Genomic DNA, 22517 nt, shown 5'->3' on the forward strand with positions numbered 1-22517 from the left:
GTGATTCAGGGGAATTGCATTAGTAGAGCTGCGGGCTAAACCTGAACCCCACCGTTGAGTGTGGCATCAAGACTAAACCTTTTTGACCTTAAACAGTCACCATTATACAAATCCACTAGCTCTAGAGACTCTGTCTCTGATCCGCCAGTGGTTTGGCGTTCATCTCTGTCTGTCTTCAGAGCTCCGATAGCCCAGAGGAGCACTGAGCTGTATCGACTTAAAACCCTTGAGACTGGAGCTGAAAACAGCAAAAATCTAAAATTACAGCCTACAAGGCCATGGAACAGAGGGGAGACGTTAGGTAGGTGTTAATTCAAGCTCCTTTATTGCAGAGGTGTATTCAGCTGAACTGTGAGTACAAAAAAACAACAAACAGACAAAAAAAATACAGCGACTCAACAACTTGTCATTTTGCTTTCAAGGGTCACTGGAGATATCCCCTTTACTGCCTGAAAGTAAAATATATGAAAATAAAGACAAGCAACATGAAATGAGAGTGAAATGTTTCATCCTTATTGTCAGACAGCAAACGTTAAAGGCATTGTAGGGAACATTAAGCCTAAATTAAAAAAATATTTATATATATATTTTTTGCATTTTTTCCCCTCTATCAGCCACTATATAATGATGCTGGGGTGTTTTCCTGCACTGAAACACAGGCCTCTTTCTGAAAACCCTATTTTCCCTATTGTTGTTGTTGTTGTTATATTTGTCCGGTACGTAAGGAAGTCTATGGAAGTCTATGGAGGCATCACCCCCTGGTGGCCGGGAAACGAACTGCACAAACAATAACAATGAGGGAAAATAGGGTTTTCAGAAAGAGTACTGTGTTTCAAAACACCCCAGCATCATTATATAGTGGCTGATAGAGGGGAAAAAATGCAAAAAATATATATATAAATATTTTTTAAATTTAGGCTTAATGTTCCCTACAATGCCTTTAAAACAGCAGGGTCATTATAAAACTGAACAATGGCTTGCACTCGGATCCCGGGGACACAAAAGCAATAGATTTGTTTATAATGCCTTTTAATACTGTGGTGATTATCATTTTAACAATGAGGATAATTGTTCGTCCCTTAGTGAGATACACAAAGGCAAATCTATGCTTTACACATCCATCCATCCACATGCACTCACATACTGTACCTACTGTATATCCATGCCATGGAGCCTGGTACGCTTGACAGTGTGTGACACACTCTAAGTGACACAATAAATGAATCTATCATTACATTAATGTTGCTGTTGATGAACATTCCCACAGACCAAAGCATCAAATACAAAGAGATAACTAAAACTGAAGGTACTGTATGACAGTCGTAGACTAGTCTTTACACGTCTTACGCTTCCATTTTGCAGTGCATGTGAGCTCCTATTTGCTCATACAATAATGTATCAGTCCTGCAAGCACTGTGAAACTGTAAAATTGTCAATAATATCTCTGCACCAGTGTCAGCTAGACGTTTGATTCCTATACAGTTACTGTATTTAGAGATGAAACAAATTCTGACTCTGAAATTGCAGCACACTCTTTTTACACCAGAGACAAAAGAATATGAAGGGGGGGCACAATTCTAGATTCACTGAAACCTGCTACTGTCTTGTAGTGTTCAAAACCCTTTAAAGTCCTAATTCATCACAAACTTGGCTGTGTGGCAGCGTGGCTCCGACCTTGGCGCCATAAACACTGTTACTGATTTTTTTTACAGCGACAGATGCTGAATAATGACACTAGGGAGTAGAGGACCTTTAAGACTCAGCCTGACTGACTGGATGGTCGACTGGCTGACAGATAATATGGATTGTTGTGCATATGGATACATAAGTGTGACCTGAATAGTGTATGTAAATACGCATTGTGGATGGTGATTATGATATACCTTGGGCTTCTGAGGCTTGCACATGGGTTAGAATTTAAATAAATATACTGTAGATTATGACCCTGACATTCATTGTTGCCCTCGGTTGGATAAGGAGAGGCGGCATATCAGATGGTAGTCAAAATGGTAGTCCAAGGGCACTCGGGTGGCGCAGTGGTAAACTCCCTGCCCATCGCCACGTTGTGGGTTTGAATCCACTGTGGTGCATCCAGCTTTGTTGGGAGTCCATACAAACACAATTGGCCAGTATTCTGCGGAGGACTGCCCGACAGAGAGGGGAGAGAGTTAGCTGAGGACACTGCAGGTGAACCTCACTCTTGTTGGTACTCTGTAGGTCACTGTTTTCCGCTCTGTTTTCATTCCTTTGTGCCTGGATGAACTCTGTCTCCTCAGTTGAGAATACTAAACCATCCACAGCAACCATGTTTGACGGCCAATTTTAGTCCATGTTCAGTTCCTTCCACGGCATCACAGGTTACAGTGAGAGTTCAGGACTTGCACTGATCAGACAGCTGGCTGTATCACCTGGTCCTTTTATCACCCCCCTCGCTGGACTATTTTGTACAATGGAAAAGGGCCATTAGCTTTAGCTATGACTCTGTCTAATGCATCAGTATGGGGTACAGTCTGCATGAATATTATGTACATGATTATGCATCTAATTATACGTAGAATGAAACCATGTTGTGAGGGTGACTAAGACGGAGGTGGAACACAACACTAAGCTCAAGATGGCTTCTCATTAGTTGTACAGTGATTACTGCACAGATGTGGGTGGTGGTGGTGGTGAGTGTGGTGGGGGTGGAACTCAGCAGTAGATTGCTTCTTGTTATTCGTACCCTAAAAGCAAAATGTGGGCGGCAACTATAATAATGGAGTTGGTACACACTAAACAACTCGATGGCTTCTACAGTAAAGTCACAATGTGGGTGGTGGTGGTGGTGGTGGTTGTGCTTGAGAGGGTTTCCATATTGTATAGTGTCAGACTATTGTATCATGCATACACATGTACAGTATGGAAGCATTCACATGTGTTAGGTTTCTCTAATTTCTTCTGAATTTTACAGAGTGAAAAATTAAAGGAAAAACTTATAATTTCATTAAGCTATACCCTATCATGCTCTGTTGCATTGTACAGTATAAAAATAAGGACCAGGCCCACTATACCTCGATTTTGGGTCAAAGTGAAAGAGGGATCATTATTAGGGCTCGAATGGCAGGTCACAACAACTGCTGGCGTTAAAATATAGGAACAGTGACTGATGTGACATCTGCATTTCGAACTATGGGAAAGACATTAGAAAATAGGGCTGGAAATTGTGGTTGAAAAAGCACATTCGATGACTGCAATGCAGTCTTGTGAGAACTTCATAGAGAGGGATGTTATAGTTGAGTTGCAGACGGTGCATAAACCTCTCATTTCAAAGATGAATGCACATGAGTGTTCAGTGGGGCAAAAACCATGGGCACTGACTGGTCTACAGAGATGTGGATTTTTTTTTGTATCAAAATACTTTCAGATGTTGTATATTTTCTGTATTTTAAATACATAAAACACATGTTATGTCATTTTATTCTCAAATTGACACATTTTAAACATGGTTTATACTGCGAATAAAACCACCCACACAATGTCAGATGTCACTTCTACTCTGCGCCTCTGATTGTCTTACCCACCCTAAGAACAAATTCAATCACAAATGAGAGGCAGAGTAGGGTGGGTCTTGAGACAGACTTATATCACCTTGCCTCAACTAGCGAATGAAGCCTTATATATATAGGCTTATATATATATAAGCCTGTATATATATATATATATATACATATATATATATACACACATACTGTACATACATATATATACACACACACACACACACACACACACACACACACACACACACACACACACACACACACACACACACACACACACACACACACACACACACACACACACACACACACACACACACACACAATCTTCTGGTTGAGAAATTAAATTGTTCAGCCTGATCTTCTATCTTGCCTGGTGGTTAAATTAAACTGCAGCCATCAACCCCACCCATTTCAGGTTGATGCCAGCTTCCACAGCCATGCTGTTCCCTGTCTGAAGGAACGCAGGTAGAAAACTAATTTGGGTTGAAATAGATGCAGTTTGTAATACATTATTCATATTACCTGGGTAACCACCGACACATCTATGTATGTCACTTGGCTCTATGTTTAATTCATTATTTGGAGTCATATCTCTGGCCAGGCGACTGGGTGAATACATTGTCCTTTTGCAGTGTGTTACCTCACCCTGCAGGGCAGGGTTTTTCCTCTTTCACATTGCAGGGCAGGGTTAGCACTAATGATTGCTCCAACATTTCATCACAATCAGGATTAAATATTTGCCACCTTTACATATTTCTCTGCTGTTTAGTCAAACTTGGACAATTCTTGGATGCTATTTATTGGATGGAATGTACTTTGACAGTCTATTTCTATAATGTAAAAACGTTTTCCAATTTCCCCCTAGCAAAAGTTAATCTAAATCACGACCTGAGTTAGATATGTCTCTGCAAAATGAAAATATTTCAACTTGCCAAACTAAGTGGACGTTATTATTATTAGTATTCTTAATATTATGTGGAAATACAGTAATTTTGACTTCCTGATTCTATATTTAAACAGTTTTTTTTTTTTACACCAGTACAATTGAACAATTAATTATAACGTAATTTAAATATATTCTCTCTTCAGATATATTTATGTTGTAAGTTTGTGTGTGTGTGCGTGCGTGCGTGCGTGCGTGCGTGCGTGCGTGCTTGTACTGATCCTGTATTTTTGTTAAAACCAAAACCTAACGTCATGAGGAAACATGAGGATAGCAAGGTGAGGAAAACTACAGAAAGTGAGGTCATTTTGCTAGTCTGCACACACAGTTTTAGGATTTTGTGTTAGCGTCAGGGTTAGGTTAGACAAGTTTGAGCTTGTAGATTTGCTAATTTTGTGAATGTTCACTCAAATGTTCACCTCTACAGCAGCATCAAGGGCATCACCACTAGATTTCTGAACAGTTTCCACCTGGTTACCATCAGCCTGTTGAACAAGGCCTGAACACCAGGCTGGCCTGCCACACTGTGACACTTTTACTTGACCGACTGTTTTTCCTATGTGGATTTTACCTGTGGAGTGGACTTTACCTTATGCAGACTATCATCTTTTGCACATGCCTGCTACTTTTTATGCTATATGTATAAATGTAATTATCTTTCTCTTAACCTGTTTCTTTCCTATGTTCTTCTTACTATCCCTCTCTCTGTACCCCCTGTCTTTTTCCTGCGATTTCCTGTATGATGGAGCTTGCACACAAAACATTTCACCCTGTTCTTTACACTTGTAAGCCTGTGATAATTTGAGAATAAAGACTCCCTATCCGAGCCACGCTGTAAAAGTGCAAATTGGAGAGGAAGAGAGCCAGAGAGGGTCAGAGAGAGACAACGTCAGAAACAGAAAATTGTACAGTAGATGGACAAAAGACTAGGCAGAAACAACAACAACAAACAAAGGAAAAAAGACTAAGAGTAATTTTAAACAGAATGACAATGAGGACCCCACTGGGCAGTATATGGCTTTCCATCTCCATGCCCAAGATAACAAGCAATAGGAGGCCATTGTGGCTGTCAGAATGCAGGTGTATCTAATGGGAGCCATGCCATGGGGTAAATGAAAGCTTTTAGCACAGAAAGCCCTGTGACACTGAATACAATGGCACAGCTTAAAGGCATTGTAGGGAACATTAAGCCTAAATAAAAAAAAATATTTATATATATATTTTTTGCATTTTTTCCCCTCTATCAGCCACTAATGATGCTGGGGTGTTTTCCTGCATTGAAACACAGGCCTCTTTCTGAAAACCCTATTTTCCCTATTATTGTTGTTGTTGTTGTTGTTGTTGTTATGTTTGTCCGGGACGTAAGGAAGTCTATGGAAGTCTATGGAGGCATCACCCCCTGGTGGCCGGGAAACGAACTGCACAAACATAAACAATGCAGGGAAAATACGGTTTTCAGAAAGAGTACTGTGTTTCAATGCAGGAAAACACCCCAGCATCATTATATAGTGGCTGATAGAGGGGGAAAAATGCAAAATATATATATATAAATATTTTTTTAATTTAGGCTTAATCTTCCCTACAATGCCTTTAAAGGAAATATAGTACCATGCACCCAGAGAAACATGGACCTTCCCTATTGGGACGGAGTATTATTAAAACACAGCACTCACACAATGTCCATATTTTAATCCCATTATCTCTTCAACGTAAAGATCGAGAGAGAGAGAGAGAGAGAGAGAGAGAGAGAGAGAGAGAGAGAGAGAGAGAGAGAGAGAGAGAGAGAGAGAGAGAGAGAGAGAGAGAGAGAGAGAGAGAGAGAGATAGAGTATCATCTGTACATCCATCCACAGGTGTCTCAGATCCCGTCTCCTCTGACACACTGCGAGGTGGAGTTGCTTTCATAGACTTGCTTTATTCAGATGATTTAGCCTGTAAAGAGGCTGCTTATACTTGTGTTTGTTAACGCTGAAATATACACCCTATTTGCCTTGTCCATATTACATTTCGTCAAGAACGTCTAACTTTTTAAAACTCTACTGTCAACTCACAGTCATTGACACTTTACTTTCCAAACATCAAATAAGGGACTGAATTATCATTCAGTTACACAACTCTACACTCAATCTTACAATGTATGGCTGGCTGTCAGGGCACACAGTTCAAGTAAACAAGTCAGTTCATCACCTGCAAGTCAGAGGCATCAGTCAGGCTCCAGGAGGCTTAAAAGACCAATAGATGAGGAGAGGCCGACGCGTCTGAGGAATAACTGACGCTCTGAGTGGTCTAAAAGGATCAATTCCAATAGGTTTTCCCACAGTGACAACCACTCTGCTGCATATAAATACCGGTAATACCACATTTGGTATGTTTTTGGTTCAGAATTTGAAACATGATAGAAACAGTGTGAAGACACATCATATGCTTTTTTAAAGGTGCCGGTGTGGTTACATTGTGAATTCTGCTGTGTATAACATAGATATTTGTATGCATGCTTCTCTCATGCATACAAATCAAACCAAAGGTTTGATCCCCAGCTCTGATAGGCGGGTGTATTCCAGTTGTGTGCAGCTGACTGGAGGGTGTTGTACCCTTGAACGAGGAACTGAACCCCAAAACTGCTCCAGGGACTTTGCAAGTGTGTGTACATTTGCAGTGCATATTTACTGTATAATGCAGCGAATCTCGAGTGCTGAGCAAAAACCAGCAACTCCAATCAGATGTTTGAAATGGCCAATAAAGAACTTAACACACCGTAATCATGGAAGGGTCTGAACAGAACATTACAGATGCAAAACATGAGCGATAGAGTGGAAATTACAATGCTTTGAGATGTAGAATATCAATAAAACATGAGCTGTTTACAGACTTCCTGTCCGACCAGGCAGACCACTGTAATGCATTGAGCTCTTTCTGCATAATGCTGGAGAAGATGGAATCAACCAAGCAAGCGGCAATGATCTATGTCTCTACTCTTATCAGATCAGAGTGTTTACTCTCTTATCAGAGGGGCTTAAATGGGCCTGGGTGGAGGGAGGCGACGGCAGGGCCGTTCCTAATCGATAGCTCCAGGTTGTCTGGATGTTGCTGGAGTCATCCCCCCCTCCCCTGCAAACCTCACATCCCCCCTCAGTCCCACACCCCTGTACTCACAGCCATCTACCAGCCTGATAAGAGAAGGGAGGGTGATATTGAAAAATGCTTTGTGAGATATTGATTTATTATTGGATTGGTGAGGCCTCAAGGTGGCTCAGCAGTGATAACTATATACGGGGGGGGGGGGGGGGGGGGGGGCAGAAGTAACTTCTCTAGGGGGAGACAGATGGGGGGGGGGGGCATTCTGGTCAGTATAATGTGCATGACTACTGTATTGCAACCCAGGGAAAGGTTGAGCAGACGTTTTGTTAAATTAATTCCGTATGGCTAGTAAACACAATAGTTATCTTAGGGTAGTGTCACCTTGGAAATTAGAAAATAAAGATTGTGATCAGAATTGCTTTTCTTTGAATCTACAGACCATGGTTGAAAATCTGGGTGGTGAAAGAGAATGAACCCCCCCCCCCCCCCCCCCACACACACACACACACACACACACACACACCACACACACACACACACACACACACACACACACACACACACACACACACACACACACACACACACACACACACACACACACACACACACACACACACACACACACGCTTTTAAGCAAGGGACTTAACCAGCACATGAATCCTAGTCGCAACATAATGCGTAACTTGTGACCTTTTACATTGGCTATTTTCGGCGAACAGATTTCCTGGAAAAAAGGAGCAGACCAAGTATAAACCCCTGGGGGACACCGGTCAATGAAGTGTATAGGGTTCAAATGGTTAACACCCAGTTGGTCCCGTGATGCAACTCAGCAGTCAACAGTAGAACACTGAAGGTACTTTAATTCACACCGTATCTATATTACCCATTGTTACACAGATGGCAATGGCATTGTTGAAACTTTGTTGAAATAGTTCATGAAACACATTGTAAATTCAGTGCGATCTCTATCTCGCTCACTGTCTCTCTCCTAGCTTCTCTTTGTGACACTAAAGAGAGATTGTGACAGCCAACAGGAAGGATCCGAAAGGACTAAAGCTGTCATTTCTCCATCCCAGACAGTGCTTTCTCACATGAAGTCATGCAGGCCACTAAACTCACACAGATGAATGTAATCTCATAAATATTCAACACAGAATACATATCTACTCTAGTAAAAAAAAATCATCATGTTCATGTATTAATTGCCCTTTCTCTCTCTATAACATCATGCATGCTATGCACAGTTTCCTGATGCATGCATTATGTTGATTGTGAATACCACTACATATTATCCAACATAATGTAGAAGTGCTTTGAATTAGCAATCTGTGAGCTCTATGTTACGGGTTTGATGAATGCTTATGTTCTGTATGATGATCATGTCTAATCAATCATGTCCAATCAAATATTGCCTTGTACAGACATTCTACTCCAACTCTGAACGTTGAGCAATTGCACACAATGCCATTGTGCATGGCTGACCCCTCTGATGACATAATTTATGACATAATGTAGGGATATGCACAAATTTCAATTACCATGTCTTAATTGGCTAGTACAAAAAAGGATTCTTTAAAAAAAAAAGTTTTTCATTATTAAGGTAGACAAATGAGTCAGCACAGGAGAGGAGAGACACAGCAGACAAGGCTGTGCTGGGATTCGGTCCTAAGACATCAATACTAGATGTGCATTCAGAGATTTGAAACCCAACTTTTACCCCGTATTAAGTATTTATCTGATGCTGCAGCACATAAGTGATTTACTGTACAAGTAGAGCCATTTTTTTTGCCGTTATTGCACACTGCAAAGTCATTTTTGTTGACTTTGTTGATTCAGATTCAAGATTGTATTGTTACATACATACACACACACACACACACACACACACACACACACACACACACACACACACACACACACACACACACACACACACACACACACACACACGAGTACACAATACATTCTTTGGGTTTGGTTCCTCAATGTGGTAGCAGCAATAACACTAGTAAGGACATCATCTGTCATTGTCCTATGTCTTGCAAATTGAATAATCATTTCTTTTGGCAGCTGCTGTCTTCTCTTGTCTTGTCTCACCTACCCTGTCATTACTGTTAATTTGTATCACCTGTGTCCTGTTTGCCCTGGCAGAGCCTTGTGTTGAATGTACTTTGAGTTCACCTATGTCAAGTTAGGTCCTGTCTATATATAACCCTCTGCTTTCCTGTGTTTTTGTCTGACCGTAATGTTGGTGTCATTTATTTGGTTTGAGGAACCATTAGTTTATTAAAGACATTGTGAGTTGAACTGCTCTGCCTGCTCTGTTGTCCTGCACTTGGGTGCTGTTCTACACTCTGACACTAAGACATTGGGAATGGTGCAATGGTGGATCATGTCTTGAAGTTAAGGGGGTGCCATGCCCTTGTTTGCCTTGTAGGGTTAGGTTAGCCTTGCAATCAGTGAAGGGAAGTCAGTGAAGGGAGCACAGAAGTGAGGATACTGTACATGAAAATGTAGGGAGGTTGAAGACCAGGCATGCAGCGTTATTCTAGATCAGTTGAAGGGGTTTGAGTGAGCATGCTGGCAGAGTTGCAATAGTCAAGCCTGCGGATGACTGAGGCCTGGACAAGGAGCTGGATAGTCTCCTTGGTGACTTTTAGGGTCTAATGCTCGGGGTGACGTAAAGTGCAAACCTAAAGGACAGAGTGGTCACTGCAATGTGTGCTGACTGTCCTTGCATGAACCAACATGGCACCATCTTATGGTGTCTGGTATTATAGCCATCTGAACCTGCATGCACACTGACAAATGAAACAAGCAAGCAAAGATATGCTCATTTGAAAATTAGGTTTGGCCTCATGGTGGAGCTAGAGGAAAAGTTGTGGGGTCAACACAATCAATACCCTTTCCATTCATCCTCTGGGGAGCATGAATGTGCACAGCAAATTTCATGGTAATCCAGCCATTAGTTTTCAAAATATGTTAGTCACAGACAAACAGATGGACCAACAGACAAAGACACCAAACAGGGGCAAAAACATAACCTCCTGGCAGAGATAACAACATATGACTGCTGTATAATGTGACACGCCCTTCCCTCCTTCCTCTACCTCTTCCCATCTCCCCTGACAATTACAGCCCAGCAGGCATGCTGTCACAAGCTGTTGTCAGCTCTCCCAGTTGAGTTCTGTCTGTGCTGCATGACCAACGGACCCAGACCCACTGACCCTGGACGACCACGCAGTGTTCTGTCACCGCAGTAACAGTATGTCTCCAAGCGCTGGCCCAGTTTTGACAACCAGGCACGTAGGAGCTTGAGCCTGAAGCACAGCAAACGGCAAGGCACACTTGTGAGGTCTATAACGTCAATAAATGTCCCATTCATATTCTAGCTGCTTAGCCCAGTGCGATTATGATGGATGCAGTCTGACAACAGAGGTCTGTGGTGTGCTTTGCAAACAGAAATGTGTTGTGGCTGACTCTTTGTAGAGTCCTTTATAACAGCTGAGCGGTAGATGCTTGCATTCCCAAAACAGGAGACGCTGGTTTGAATCAAGGTGGTTAGACAAGCCCATCGGATCTCTATTCAGACAGTAGGACACAGTGTAATACAACCGCTACCTACAGTAAACCTTTCTCTTCCCTTTTCCCCCCTTTCAAATCTCTCTGCAGTATCCTTCTTTAAATGTGCGAAATTATAATATCTGTAAGCGACTGCGTATCTGTAATAATAGTTTGCGTATCTCAAGAAGTGTGCGACCAATTGACTTCAAACTCGGCACGCATGTCGCCGAGGACCTGACGGTGCTGAGTTGGAGTTGATATGCCCATACTGTATATGGGCATGCTCATAAAGGGGTCCAATCAACTTGAAAGTCAGCGTGCTATCGCAGACAACCCGAGAGAGTGATGCCCCGAGTGAGAAGTCGGTCAGATCAGATTGATAAAACCGCAAATCCCCATATATGGAGTACCCTGATGTCATCAATATGACGTCATAGTACTGACGTCATAGACTGGCCTGGATTCCATATCTGGCCATGCATGGCACAGAACTCCATAATGGGATTAAAAGGGACACAGACAGACAGATACAGAAATATCCATAATATGCAGTAAGGGCATAAAAGGGACACGGACGGACGGACGGACGGACGGACGGGTAAACGGGTCTCTGGCAATGGGTACAACAGGTATTGCATAACTGGATGGGGCATGCATTTCCAACCTGAATCATTCCAACTTGCATCATTCTAATTTGCATCGTTCCTGAGTAGGCAGGTGCCCACGAGCACCGGCCCAATCAGTCTGATGCTGTGCTCCTGTGCTCTTCAGCACACTGAGCAGTCTGACACAATCAGACTGCTTCTATGCTATTTTCCTTTCTTCTCTCCATCCCACGTTTCCCTCCCTTCCTTCTCCACGCACACACATACGCACACAGAGAGAGCTTCGTCTCCACTGCTCCTTTCACCTCTCAGGTTTCATCTCCTTGGAGATGCCGTAATTAACTACAGTCAGGTGTTGCCCTGTTTATTCACAGAGTCTGACACATGTCTTGACTGTTCAGCACATTAAATTCAATTAGTGCTCCGCAGACAGCAATGGGCTGCATATTCCCACATGTGTAACCTATTAGAGATGAGCAAGGACTATGCAATTACACCCTACGTGGTTCTTTTCTGTACCTGAGGTATGTGTGTGAAGTAGATTTTGATTCATAGTGAAGGCGGGCTGACTGACTTGTGGATTATAAAACCGCATTCAATAAAGCCAAGCCCCTGGGACTTCAATTATATATTACAGTTTTTCTCAATTGCTTTGGCACATTTCTCAAACCATAATGAATATTTTCAAAACATGTGCAAACCTCCAAACCCCTGGGCACTTGTTCACAACAGATTTTAAACAAATTGCAAATGTACATCTGTGCAGATAAGTGCAGTGGTCTACCATTTGCAAATTGAATTACCAATTGAATATGTTGCTGAGCAAGGATGATTGTTAGTTCTCAGTTGAATAGGTGTTCTCTCAAAAACATGTATGAATTCTTTCTGTGTGCTGTAAGTCATCACATTGACATTGTCTATTCTAGAAGTATTCTGATTGATTGACTTAATTGACTGATATTAGCATTTTGTACCTCTTCTGTATCGGTATCGGCTGATATGCCAATATGGCAATTTTGTTGGTTTGTTTAGATAATTGCGTAGATAATGATGCAATTTTAATCATGCATTAAAAAAATCAAGCACTGTTAGTACTACATTGGTAAGAGTGCTTACTGTAAAGTGGTTGATATGTAAAATAGGGTAAACAATAATCATGCCTGTCTGTGAGTGAGTGAGTGAGTGAGTGAGTGAGTGAGTGAGTGAGTGAGTGAGTGAGTGAGTGAGTGAGTGAGTGTGTGTGTGTGTGTGTGTGTGTGTGTGTGTGTGTGTGTGTGTGTGTGTGTGTGTGTGTGTGTGTGTGTGTGTGTGTGCGCGCGCTATGGTGCTGACTATGGCGCTGACTATGGTGCTGACTATGGTACGGATTATAGTGCTGACTATGGTTAATGACTATGGTGCTGACTATGGTACGTACTATGGTTAATGACCATGGTGCTGATTATGGTTAATGATGATGGAGCTGCCTATGTTTAATGACTATGGTACTGACTATGGTGCTGACTATGGTGCTGAAAAAAGTATATGACTATGATTCTGACTATGATGCTGACTATGGTTCAGATCCTTACTTCTCTTTTGCTTTTAATTGCACTTGATCCTCTAATGTGCTTTACTGCCATTGACAAGTATACTCGTCATTTGACCCAAGGGTCACACCGGCATTGACGAGTCACTCGTCATGTGGTGTTTTCAGTGGTTTACGCAAGAGGGCACTGTTCCGCAGCCTGTGAATCATGATGATGACGATGATGATGGAGAGCACAGCCAAAGATCATGCGATCACAACAAAATGAAGCTGGTTTCGTTTAGTATTATAGGATTTATGAATCTTCTCTGCTTTCTGTTGCTTTTTGGCAAAAACAAGCTACATTCAACTGCCACTAACTATAGAATGGATTATCACGGCGGCACACTTTTTTTCTCTGATTATACGAGACCCCCCTATGTCTCTGAATCGCTGGCAAGGCCAGCCATAGAAGATCTTTTAACTCTGGCAGTCAATGAGTGATGTATATATTTGTCTGTGCGCCGATGGGCGCCTGTTGATGCTTTGTTTGTCTTAACCACAGCTTTGGTCAGCTTCTGTTGTTTTAAATGTGCTTTATAAATAAAGCTTGATTTGATTTTATACTGACTATGGTAGGCTACTGATTATGATGCTGAAAAGTGAAAAATAAAATCATCTTGAATCTACAGAAAATATCTGTTCAAATGATAAAGTGGAGAATTAGTGATTTATTCCTACAGTACATAGAAATCTAGGATTTCACACCCTATAACATACCCTATAACCCTATACAATATCATGAGGAATCGTGAGGATGAGGAATGTGGCCCATTTTGAAAACGGCTTTGAATCTCCAATGAGTCACGAGTTTCCTTTCCGAAGTACACTGACTGGCAGAAAAATATCTTAATCTTTAAATTACCACACACAATTTAATCCATATTAAGGTTCAAGTGAAACTGGCAACAGTTGCAAAATCTATTGTAGTATTTGAATTACCTTCACGTCTCTGAATTGAATGCATACAAAGCTTCAAAGGCTATCCGCCTGGCAAGTGTTGGTTAGAGCAGTGGTTCTCAAAGTGGGGCCCGGGGAACACAGGGGTCCTTGAGGAGGTTTCAATAGGTCCCCAGAAAATGATTTAATATAGCATCAAAATCAGTATCCACTTTAACCCCTATTCAAAAATAGCCAAGCTTGTAGACCAGTCATTTTTGAAACATTGTGAATTTTTTAAATTATATTTATTATATTTTATTAATATTTGTGGCAAGATTTTAACAAAACAAATATTGGGGGGTCCCTGACTTTTCAAATGGTCGTCCACGGCTAAATATATCAATTTGGGGGTCCTTGACATGAGAAAATCAGTGGGTTAGAGCAGTGGTTTCCAATCCCAAAATTAAAATTTGCGTTTGCCCTTGACCCATAGCAGATCTGTGGTCGCTTTGCCCCGCGTTATGAGCTTGTACATTGGATCTGCTATTTCCACTTCTTAAACTTTTTAGAGGTTTGGTTTCTGCTCCTGGGTAAATAGGGGCTAGGAACCATCTGCATCACCAGATGGAGTACAATGGTTCTTTGATAGTAGCTCTGACACTAGAAATCCAACAGAAGGTACAAAGCGGATCAATTTACAACTTGCAGGGAGCCAAATTGGACCACGAAAACTCATGTCCCTGGCAACAAATGCTTCAGAAGGGAAAGGAATAAAATATCAAGTGGTCCGCTGTGTGGGCAAAACAAAACAGAAGTTCTCAACCGACCAGAGGCACACACAGGTAATGCAGTTGTAAAGCACAGTAAAAGATGAAGAAGGAACACTTGACAATTCAGTGCTTCATTGAGTTTATTGCCAAAATTGTCTCCTAACATGACAACAGCATATGTTTGTGAAATCAAAGCTTGCAGTGACAAGGACTGATAGGTCTGTTTGTATCTATTTTTTCGAGTATTGATTACTTGTATGTGTAACAAGTTGGATTTAAGCCCAAATCACATAACTATGTCTTATCATAAGGTATTGTATAACTAATTCATAAAAATAAAGGACGATAACACAAATTGTCTGTAGAGGTGCATTGGTGAGTTTATCGCCATTTCTAGAAAGGATATCCTGCATATGTTGAACTTGCTTTGTAGTACAGGATACAGGTCTCTAAACAAGCAAACAAACAAACTCTCATGCTCTGCAATGATACACTTCTCTCACAAGACAAGACATCCCTCATATACTGTATATTCAGTCTACATAAAACGTAAAGAAGAAAGGTGAGCGGGCGGGAGAGAGAGTGAGAAAGAGGATCCTTGAGATGAAGGTTCCATTTCACAAGGATGAAAGCCTCATTCACTCGGGCTCGACGATGTTTATGTGATGATGATGACATCAGAGTGCATACATTATGTGATCATCATCATCCAACGTGGAATTACAATTACTGCACAGAGAGAGAGAGAGCGAGAGAGAGAGAGAGAGACAGAGAGAGAGAGAGAGAGAGAGAGAGAGAGAGAGAGAGAGAGAGAGAGAGAGAGAGAGAGAGAGAGAGATGACTGATAAAGATCAATGCTCCCCCTCAGCAAGGTACAGGGCATCTTCTGATGTTTTGTGGGCCTCAGAATGCATAGCAAGCTGTTTCTGTGCGTTGTAGATGGAGATGATCTGTCATATTCAAGGGGCAGATTTACAGCTAGAGTCGGGAACATTTACAAGTTAATTCAATCTGATTGTTGTGAAATAAACAGTTCTGAATCTCATGGGCTGATAGCAGGATGATAAAGTAGGACAGTGTCAAAAAATATTCTAGACAATCATACAGTATAGGAGGGAACTTTCACTATTATGTGCTGCAAAAATGACAGTTTAGGGGCAGCATTGATCCTGCTCATACTGAAATTATCCAATTATCAGGCTTTGACCTGAACCCTGATGCTGTCCAGTCACCAGCCTTTGGCCTCAGCTCTGAAAACAACCAAGAGGAGTTGATTTAATTATAGTCACACAGGGTTCACTCATCGCAAACAGTTGAACAGTTGACCCTGGTATTTCATTGTTTAAAATGTGTGAGAGAGGCTAAGTGGCTCTTCAAAGAGAATGAGTTTGACATCTCCAACTGTTCCTGAATGCTTCACACCGTTTCCTTTATCTCCTGTGTCTGTAGACATACATGTATTAGCGCCTGCCAGAAGTGTCATGTAGGGAATAAAAAAGGACCCTCCTGTGAAACATTGTGAAGGAACAACAATTTAATTAATTTTGAAGTCAAGCAGAAAATCCTCACTGCATTTCAGCTTAATTTCACGGAAAAACAAATCTCGCTTGGTTCTACTTTCTGCTACTTTTTTACAATTCAAAATTTCACCAACCATGGATGTTCAGACAAACACATCATCATTTTAATGATATCAGCCATCAACACTGATCTATAGTGGGATGAAGGTCAAGCAGTGAGGTGAAGCCTCCTCTATTTCTAGAATATAATGGTCACCAGGTGGCTTAAGCCTAATGCTAGAAAAATGTCACTTATCCTGAAAAGCCACAGGAGCAATATCTTTGTTTTTTATTATTGTGCATGATATATTAAAGAAAAGGATTGAATAGGAGGCTTTTGACACAATTCCTGTGCCTGATTGGCTGAGAAGTGGAGATCTGCGGTTTAGATGATTTGACTCCTGTTATTTTGTCATAATCTGCATACAACCAACAGAGCAGACAAAAGTCATTTGCAAGGCAGGCTTTAGTTGTCAAGGAAAAACCCGGGAGCTCAGATATACTGAATGCTGAGGTGAACATTCCTACAGTACTTTATTAGAACATGCTACAGAGTGTTAGGAATATGTACATGTATGTAAATGCAATGCTGCTCTCAAAGGAACGAGTGGATGCCAAGCCCAAAGTCCTGAAAATTATATGACAAATTTATTTTGTGATCCGTTACTCGACAAAAATAATTACATATACTTTTTTTGCAGTTGAAAATGCCAAATGTTTAAGCAACACTTATCAGAAGGTTTTTTCAACAAAGTATACATTAGTCTTTGCTGTTGCTTACCCATTGAGCTCCAACAGCAATGAATGTGTATAGCACATAACGGCGCTTCAAATTACTTTAAATTCATGTTTTAATATATGAAGTGTTAACAACAACCTCTTATTTAAATGAAACACATAAAAGTCTCTGGAAAAGCATATATATATGTTTTTTATTTTATTTTATTTAACCATAATTCAGTTTTAACCAAACCACCTGAATAGATTAAAATGCGGACATCTTATGGCAGGTCACTTAAAGTCACTGACATTACTGTTATTCACCATTCACCAATACTGAAAGTACCATTACATTATCAAAGTAACACTGACAAGCGTTCAGGTCTTCTATAAACCGGTGCAGAAAAACAAAGTATTGGCTGCAAGACAAAAGCAGAAATGTTTTGATTCCTCACACCATTTTAAAATGATGTCCAGAAAACAGCTGTTAAAGTAATGGTAATGGAGCCTCATTATTACTAAAGGCTTCACATTAGTTAAACATACGGTAATCCATGCAATCATGGTTCAAAGTTCCACTACATGCAGTGAATGCACTGGTGGAACACCGCTTCTCTATTAAAGAACAGAAAATACCGGATGCTCACAGTTTGAAATAGTAAATTCCAGTCCAGATGAACGCAAGGTACTCACTAAGTCAATTTTTCATATGAAAAGAAAAGCCCTTGGGCTTACCTCAGGCACACTCTCATCAAACCATGGACATAATTTAGTTTGAATTTGTGTAGGGCTTAAACAAATAAAGGCAGTATATAATTGGCTCGATGCGAGTGTGCCTGAAGTAAGCCCATGGGCTTTTATTTTCTCTAGAGTCACTGCTTCTCTATTATTTTGCTTTCCAGGTAAATAATTGTACCTTTTATTTAAAATGTTCAGCCTTCAGAAGCAAGGGATGGAGCTTCCAGGTGGCAGAGGGCAGGGGCAAAGTTCCTCACAATGGATTTCAAATCCTCGACAGTGTTCCAACGAACACAATTGGCCGTGTTTGAGGGTGGGAAGCTGGGTGGGTGAACTCTGTCACTGCACTAGCGACTCCACCCGGTGGGTCTGTGCGCCTGTTCAGCAGGGAGAAGAACTAGGTTGGATATGTTCCCTATACATGCACTAAAGCCCTCCGGCTGAAACTCCTCACTGTCAGGTGAAAAGAAGCGGCTGGCGACTTCATGTGTATTGGAGGAGACGTGCTCATCTGCACCGTCCCACATGACCAGCTACGGGTTAGAACTGACACGGACTACACGTGTGGGGAAAATTGGGAATTGGCATAACAACTAATAACGCATAACGAGAATGTGGGGGAAAGTGGGGAGAAAAGAAGAAACAAAGAAGCAAGGGATGCAAAAAATGACCTTACAAGCATTTGTTCAAGAGGCATGAGTCCCCTTAATATGCTCCATTGCTTTGTGCTAAAACATTTGAGGATGTGACAGGTTATTTCTGTGTTAAGGCAGGATGGATGCAGTACAGGACAGGACAGATACACGATGAGCTGGGGTAAAGGGGCAGGGCTTGATGATGGCTAATACTGTTTCTCCATGTGATCAGCACTGCACATACATCATTCTTTGAAAATTCATGTGATAAAATCTAATGAACATAATGATGATGCACCATCAGGAACCTTAGACCTTTTCAGGGATGGGATGAAATAATCAATGCACAATGCAAAAAATATATAATTGCAAATACCATTCAAATGCCACCTGTCCACTGGGGTCAAACAGAGAGACAATGGTTGATGAATAGCCTCTTTCTCTGCTCTCCATGCTCGATATCTACAACATGGACAACATGTCTCTCTACTGTATGTCAGCTACTAAGATTCTATCTATCTTTCTCTTTCCACTGATTTCTCCAACTTCCAGTGAATCACAGTCTACCTGTCAGAACAATACCATTCAACAACACATTAAAAACCTCATAGTGGAGTAAAGGAGGACAGACAGTCTGTGTTATGACCATTTACCAGCAGGTAGTAGGCAGTAGAGAAAAGAAAAAGATGAAAAAATGTGATTGATTGAGGCCATTACAGAAAGAGAAAAAAAAACAGTGGGAATTGCATGATGTCTTTTAGGCCTTAGTACTGGATAATACTGGAAACTATAAATGTTCAATGCTAATGGGTATATTTCGGTTTTATGTTTAGGCGGCAAGGGTACAAAAAATAAATTATAATTAAATACTAATTAAATGTCAGTCCACCAGCGGTTTCCACACTGTTTTGCAAGCAGTGAAACAGAATAATTATGGCTCTGACATCTTCACTTTCAATGAAGCAAGCCTTCATTACCCTTATAGAAAAATGCTTATAAATCCATCCTCACTGACTTTCATTATGGTAAAGTTGTTTGATTATTCAGAACCATACTTGCATGAAAGATATCGATTCCTCCTCTAATCATTTATAAGAATTCAATATGACAGAGAAATATATTAGACAGGGGTTGTTAGAAAGACATTACAGTAATTCAACATCTACATTTTTTGTTTTTACATATATTTACAATGTTTTAAATGACAGTATGAACACCTTAAAAGTCTGACACAGCTTTGCATGTTTGTACACGTACAGTATGTACATTATTTACACAAAAAGGACAACAAAACGACAACAGCAATACAAATTGTGTGAACTCTTCTGTCATCTTCATATCTTGTTGAGCCGCTGTGGCACCAGCTAAGTGAACGAGGGACTGTATGTGTAGTCTAAAGCACTGAGGCATGGCAGGGCATCCTTGAACCTCACAGTTCCAACAATGCCAGGTCACAGAGACGTCAATACTCCAACTAAATAAAATACTCCTTTGGGTTCTCATTGGGAACATTCTGGGAGTTGACCTGGCTGTTGAAGGGGAACTCTGGGCTGTCTACAGGTTGGACTACCTTCACTTCCTGGTTCTGATAGGTGCCTTTCCTCCTATATAGAAACCTGGCCATTGTTGCTAGTGCAGACACAATCACAAAGATCACCACTGCTATCACACCTGCCAAACAAAAAAACAAGAATAAGTTACAAACAAAGTAATGCTTAAAAAAAGTGACAATTGTTTTTCTTTTAAATTAATATTAACTTATGAGTGTAATTGGTTAAGAGAATAATTTCAAATGAAGGGGAAAACATGTGTCCTTTAGAAAACAATTTACGTGTATTTAATTAAGTCTGTCTGTGCAGTAGAGCTCAACAAATTACAACTGTGAGAGTGTTTTGAACTCATTTGAACTTGAAAGAAGCAATTACACTTTCGTAACATTGAAGCACAGCTGTGACATTTTGAAATACTTCTGAAACAGTGGAGCATATTGTTACACTTCGACGTCTGAATGAACTCTGTAGTAAAATGAACACTGTTTTTTTCTGAAGGTTTCATGAAGGTCCTATTTCTCTCATGGGTCTGCAATGGTCCTCTGATTTAAATTTGAAGGGCATTAAACAGTACAGTATGAGATTAGCTTATCTATATGTAAAACATAAAAAGTCCACTTAAATTCTGACCCCTTTCTGCCTATCATTTGACCCAGTCGACCCTTCTCTGGATTATTTTATGCTGCAAGGCACATTTCATCATTACAAGAGAAAAGGGCATCCCATTGGACCACTGAAGACTGAATTTCACGACTTAATTTAACACCACATTACTGTGGTTTTAAAATGACTATTCATTTAAAGATAACAGCAGAAAGTTCTTTCATCAGCGAAACATTTCTGCAAAGGTTTAATTAGTTGTGCTCTCCTTTGTGCACTCAGACACAGAGTGAGGTTATTGAGCTTCCTGCTTCATTTTCAGCTATTTTACCCTCCCACCCACTTATTATACACTTGAAACGCTTCAATCTTCCCATTGAATCTAATCGAATCTGATATGACAGAATCTAAAAGTTTTAATTGAGTTTTAGTTGGACCTTTGACTACAGTATTATATTTGCTACCTTTGTTCATACTTTAAAGCTTCCTAATAAGAAAAAATCACACCCTGTGTGAAGGTAGCGGCGCCTTTGAATACATTATGTCATCGATATGTGTTTATAATGTGTTTATAGCCATGTGTCATGTGAAGCTTGACCAATCACTTTGTTGACGGGTCTGACCAATCAGAGCGTCGACGACAGATAAAGTTAAATTGAGGATCTAACTTTAAATAACTTACCTAGAAGGAGACTTTAGCCAAATAAAAATATATACAAAAAAAAACATGAGGAAATAAAAAATAAACCTTGACATCATAGTGATGTCATGAATAGTCCCCTTGCCTGACAAATCACAACCTTGACGGGCCTGACCAATCAGAACCTTGACGGGCCTGACCAATCAGAACCTTGACGGGCCTGACCAATCAGAACCTTAACGGACTCTTGGATTCTCGATCGTCTCTATCAAACCATTCTGTCATAACGGATGACTGGGTCCCGAACTCAGACTTTCTATACATTCACCCTTCATCTGTTCTTGTATCTTTCTCTTTCTATTCGTCATATTAACTTTAAATAACTTACCTAGACGGAGACTTTAGCCAAATGAATAATAAGATGAAGTCATTGTCATCGTTTATATAGACATCGAATTCTATATTCATGACATCATAGTGATGTCATGAATAGTGACCAATCACAACTTTGGCGCACCTGACCAATCAGAACGTTGACGCACCTGACCAATCAGAACGTTGACGCACCTGACCAATCAGAACGTTGACGCAAAAGCCAGGCATAGAGGGCTAATATCCGCTCTATACCTAAAGGTATAGAGCGGCTAGCGCCGCTAAAAAGGGAAACACTCTCAAACTCCTATCAAAAAGACTATCAATAATGACATGTAATTAATAGCCTCTGTATTATGGCAGTGAAACAGGCTGAAATTCCTACTTCCTCTTACAGTACATTAACTACCAACAGTATAGTCTGATAATAGTATAATAATTTTTAATGTTGCTGTAGGACAGTGAAACATAACTATATGTTACAGTACCTCCAATTAGAGCAGAGTCAGTCCTGATGGCATTGACTAAAGGTTGACCTGTACCCGCTGAACCAGACTGGTCTACAGCACATAGATAGATGTATAGACAGACAGACAGACAGACAGACAGACAGACAGACAGACAGACAGACAGACAGACAGACAGACAGACAGACAGACAGACAGACAGACAGACAGACAGACAGACAGACAGACAGACAGACAGACAGGCAGGCAGACAGACAGACAGACAGACAGACAGACAGACAG

General features: G+C 40.8%; 1 protein-coding gene across 1 annotated transcript in view; it reads right to left on the minus strand.

The window, feature by feature from the left end:
* Nucleotides 1–19788: 19788 nt before the first annotated feature.
* The window catches only part of cntnap3 (contactin associated protein family member 3), a gene marked incomplete at its 5' end in the record, with an annotated part of 133493 nt that continues 130764 nt past the window's right edge, over nucleotides 19789–22517 (minus strand). Inside the window, 2 exons of the mRNA XM_084057561.1 lie at nucleotides 19789–20277; nucleotides 22257–22328. Coding sequence (XP_083913687.1) covers nucleotides 20081–20277; nucleotides 22257–22328 — 269 coding nt within the window. The 3' untranslated portion in view covers nucleotides 19789–20080. The remainder of the gene's footprint in view (nucleotides 20278–22256; nucleotides 22329–22517) is intronic.

Source organism: Gymnoscopelus microlampas, assembly GCF_963454915.1.
Source record: "Gymnoscopelus microlampas genome assembly, chromosome: 5".
Classification (NCBI taxonomy): Eukaryota; Metazoa; Chordata; class Actinopteri; order Myctophiformes; family Myctophidae; genus Gymnoscopelus; species Gymnoscopelus microlampas.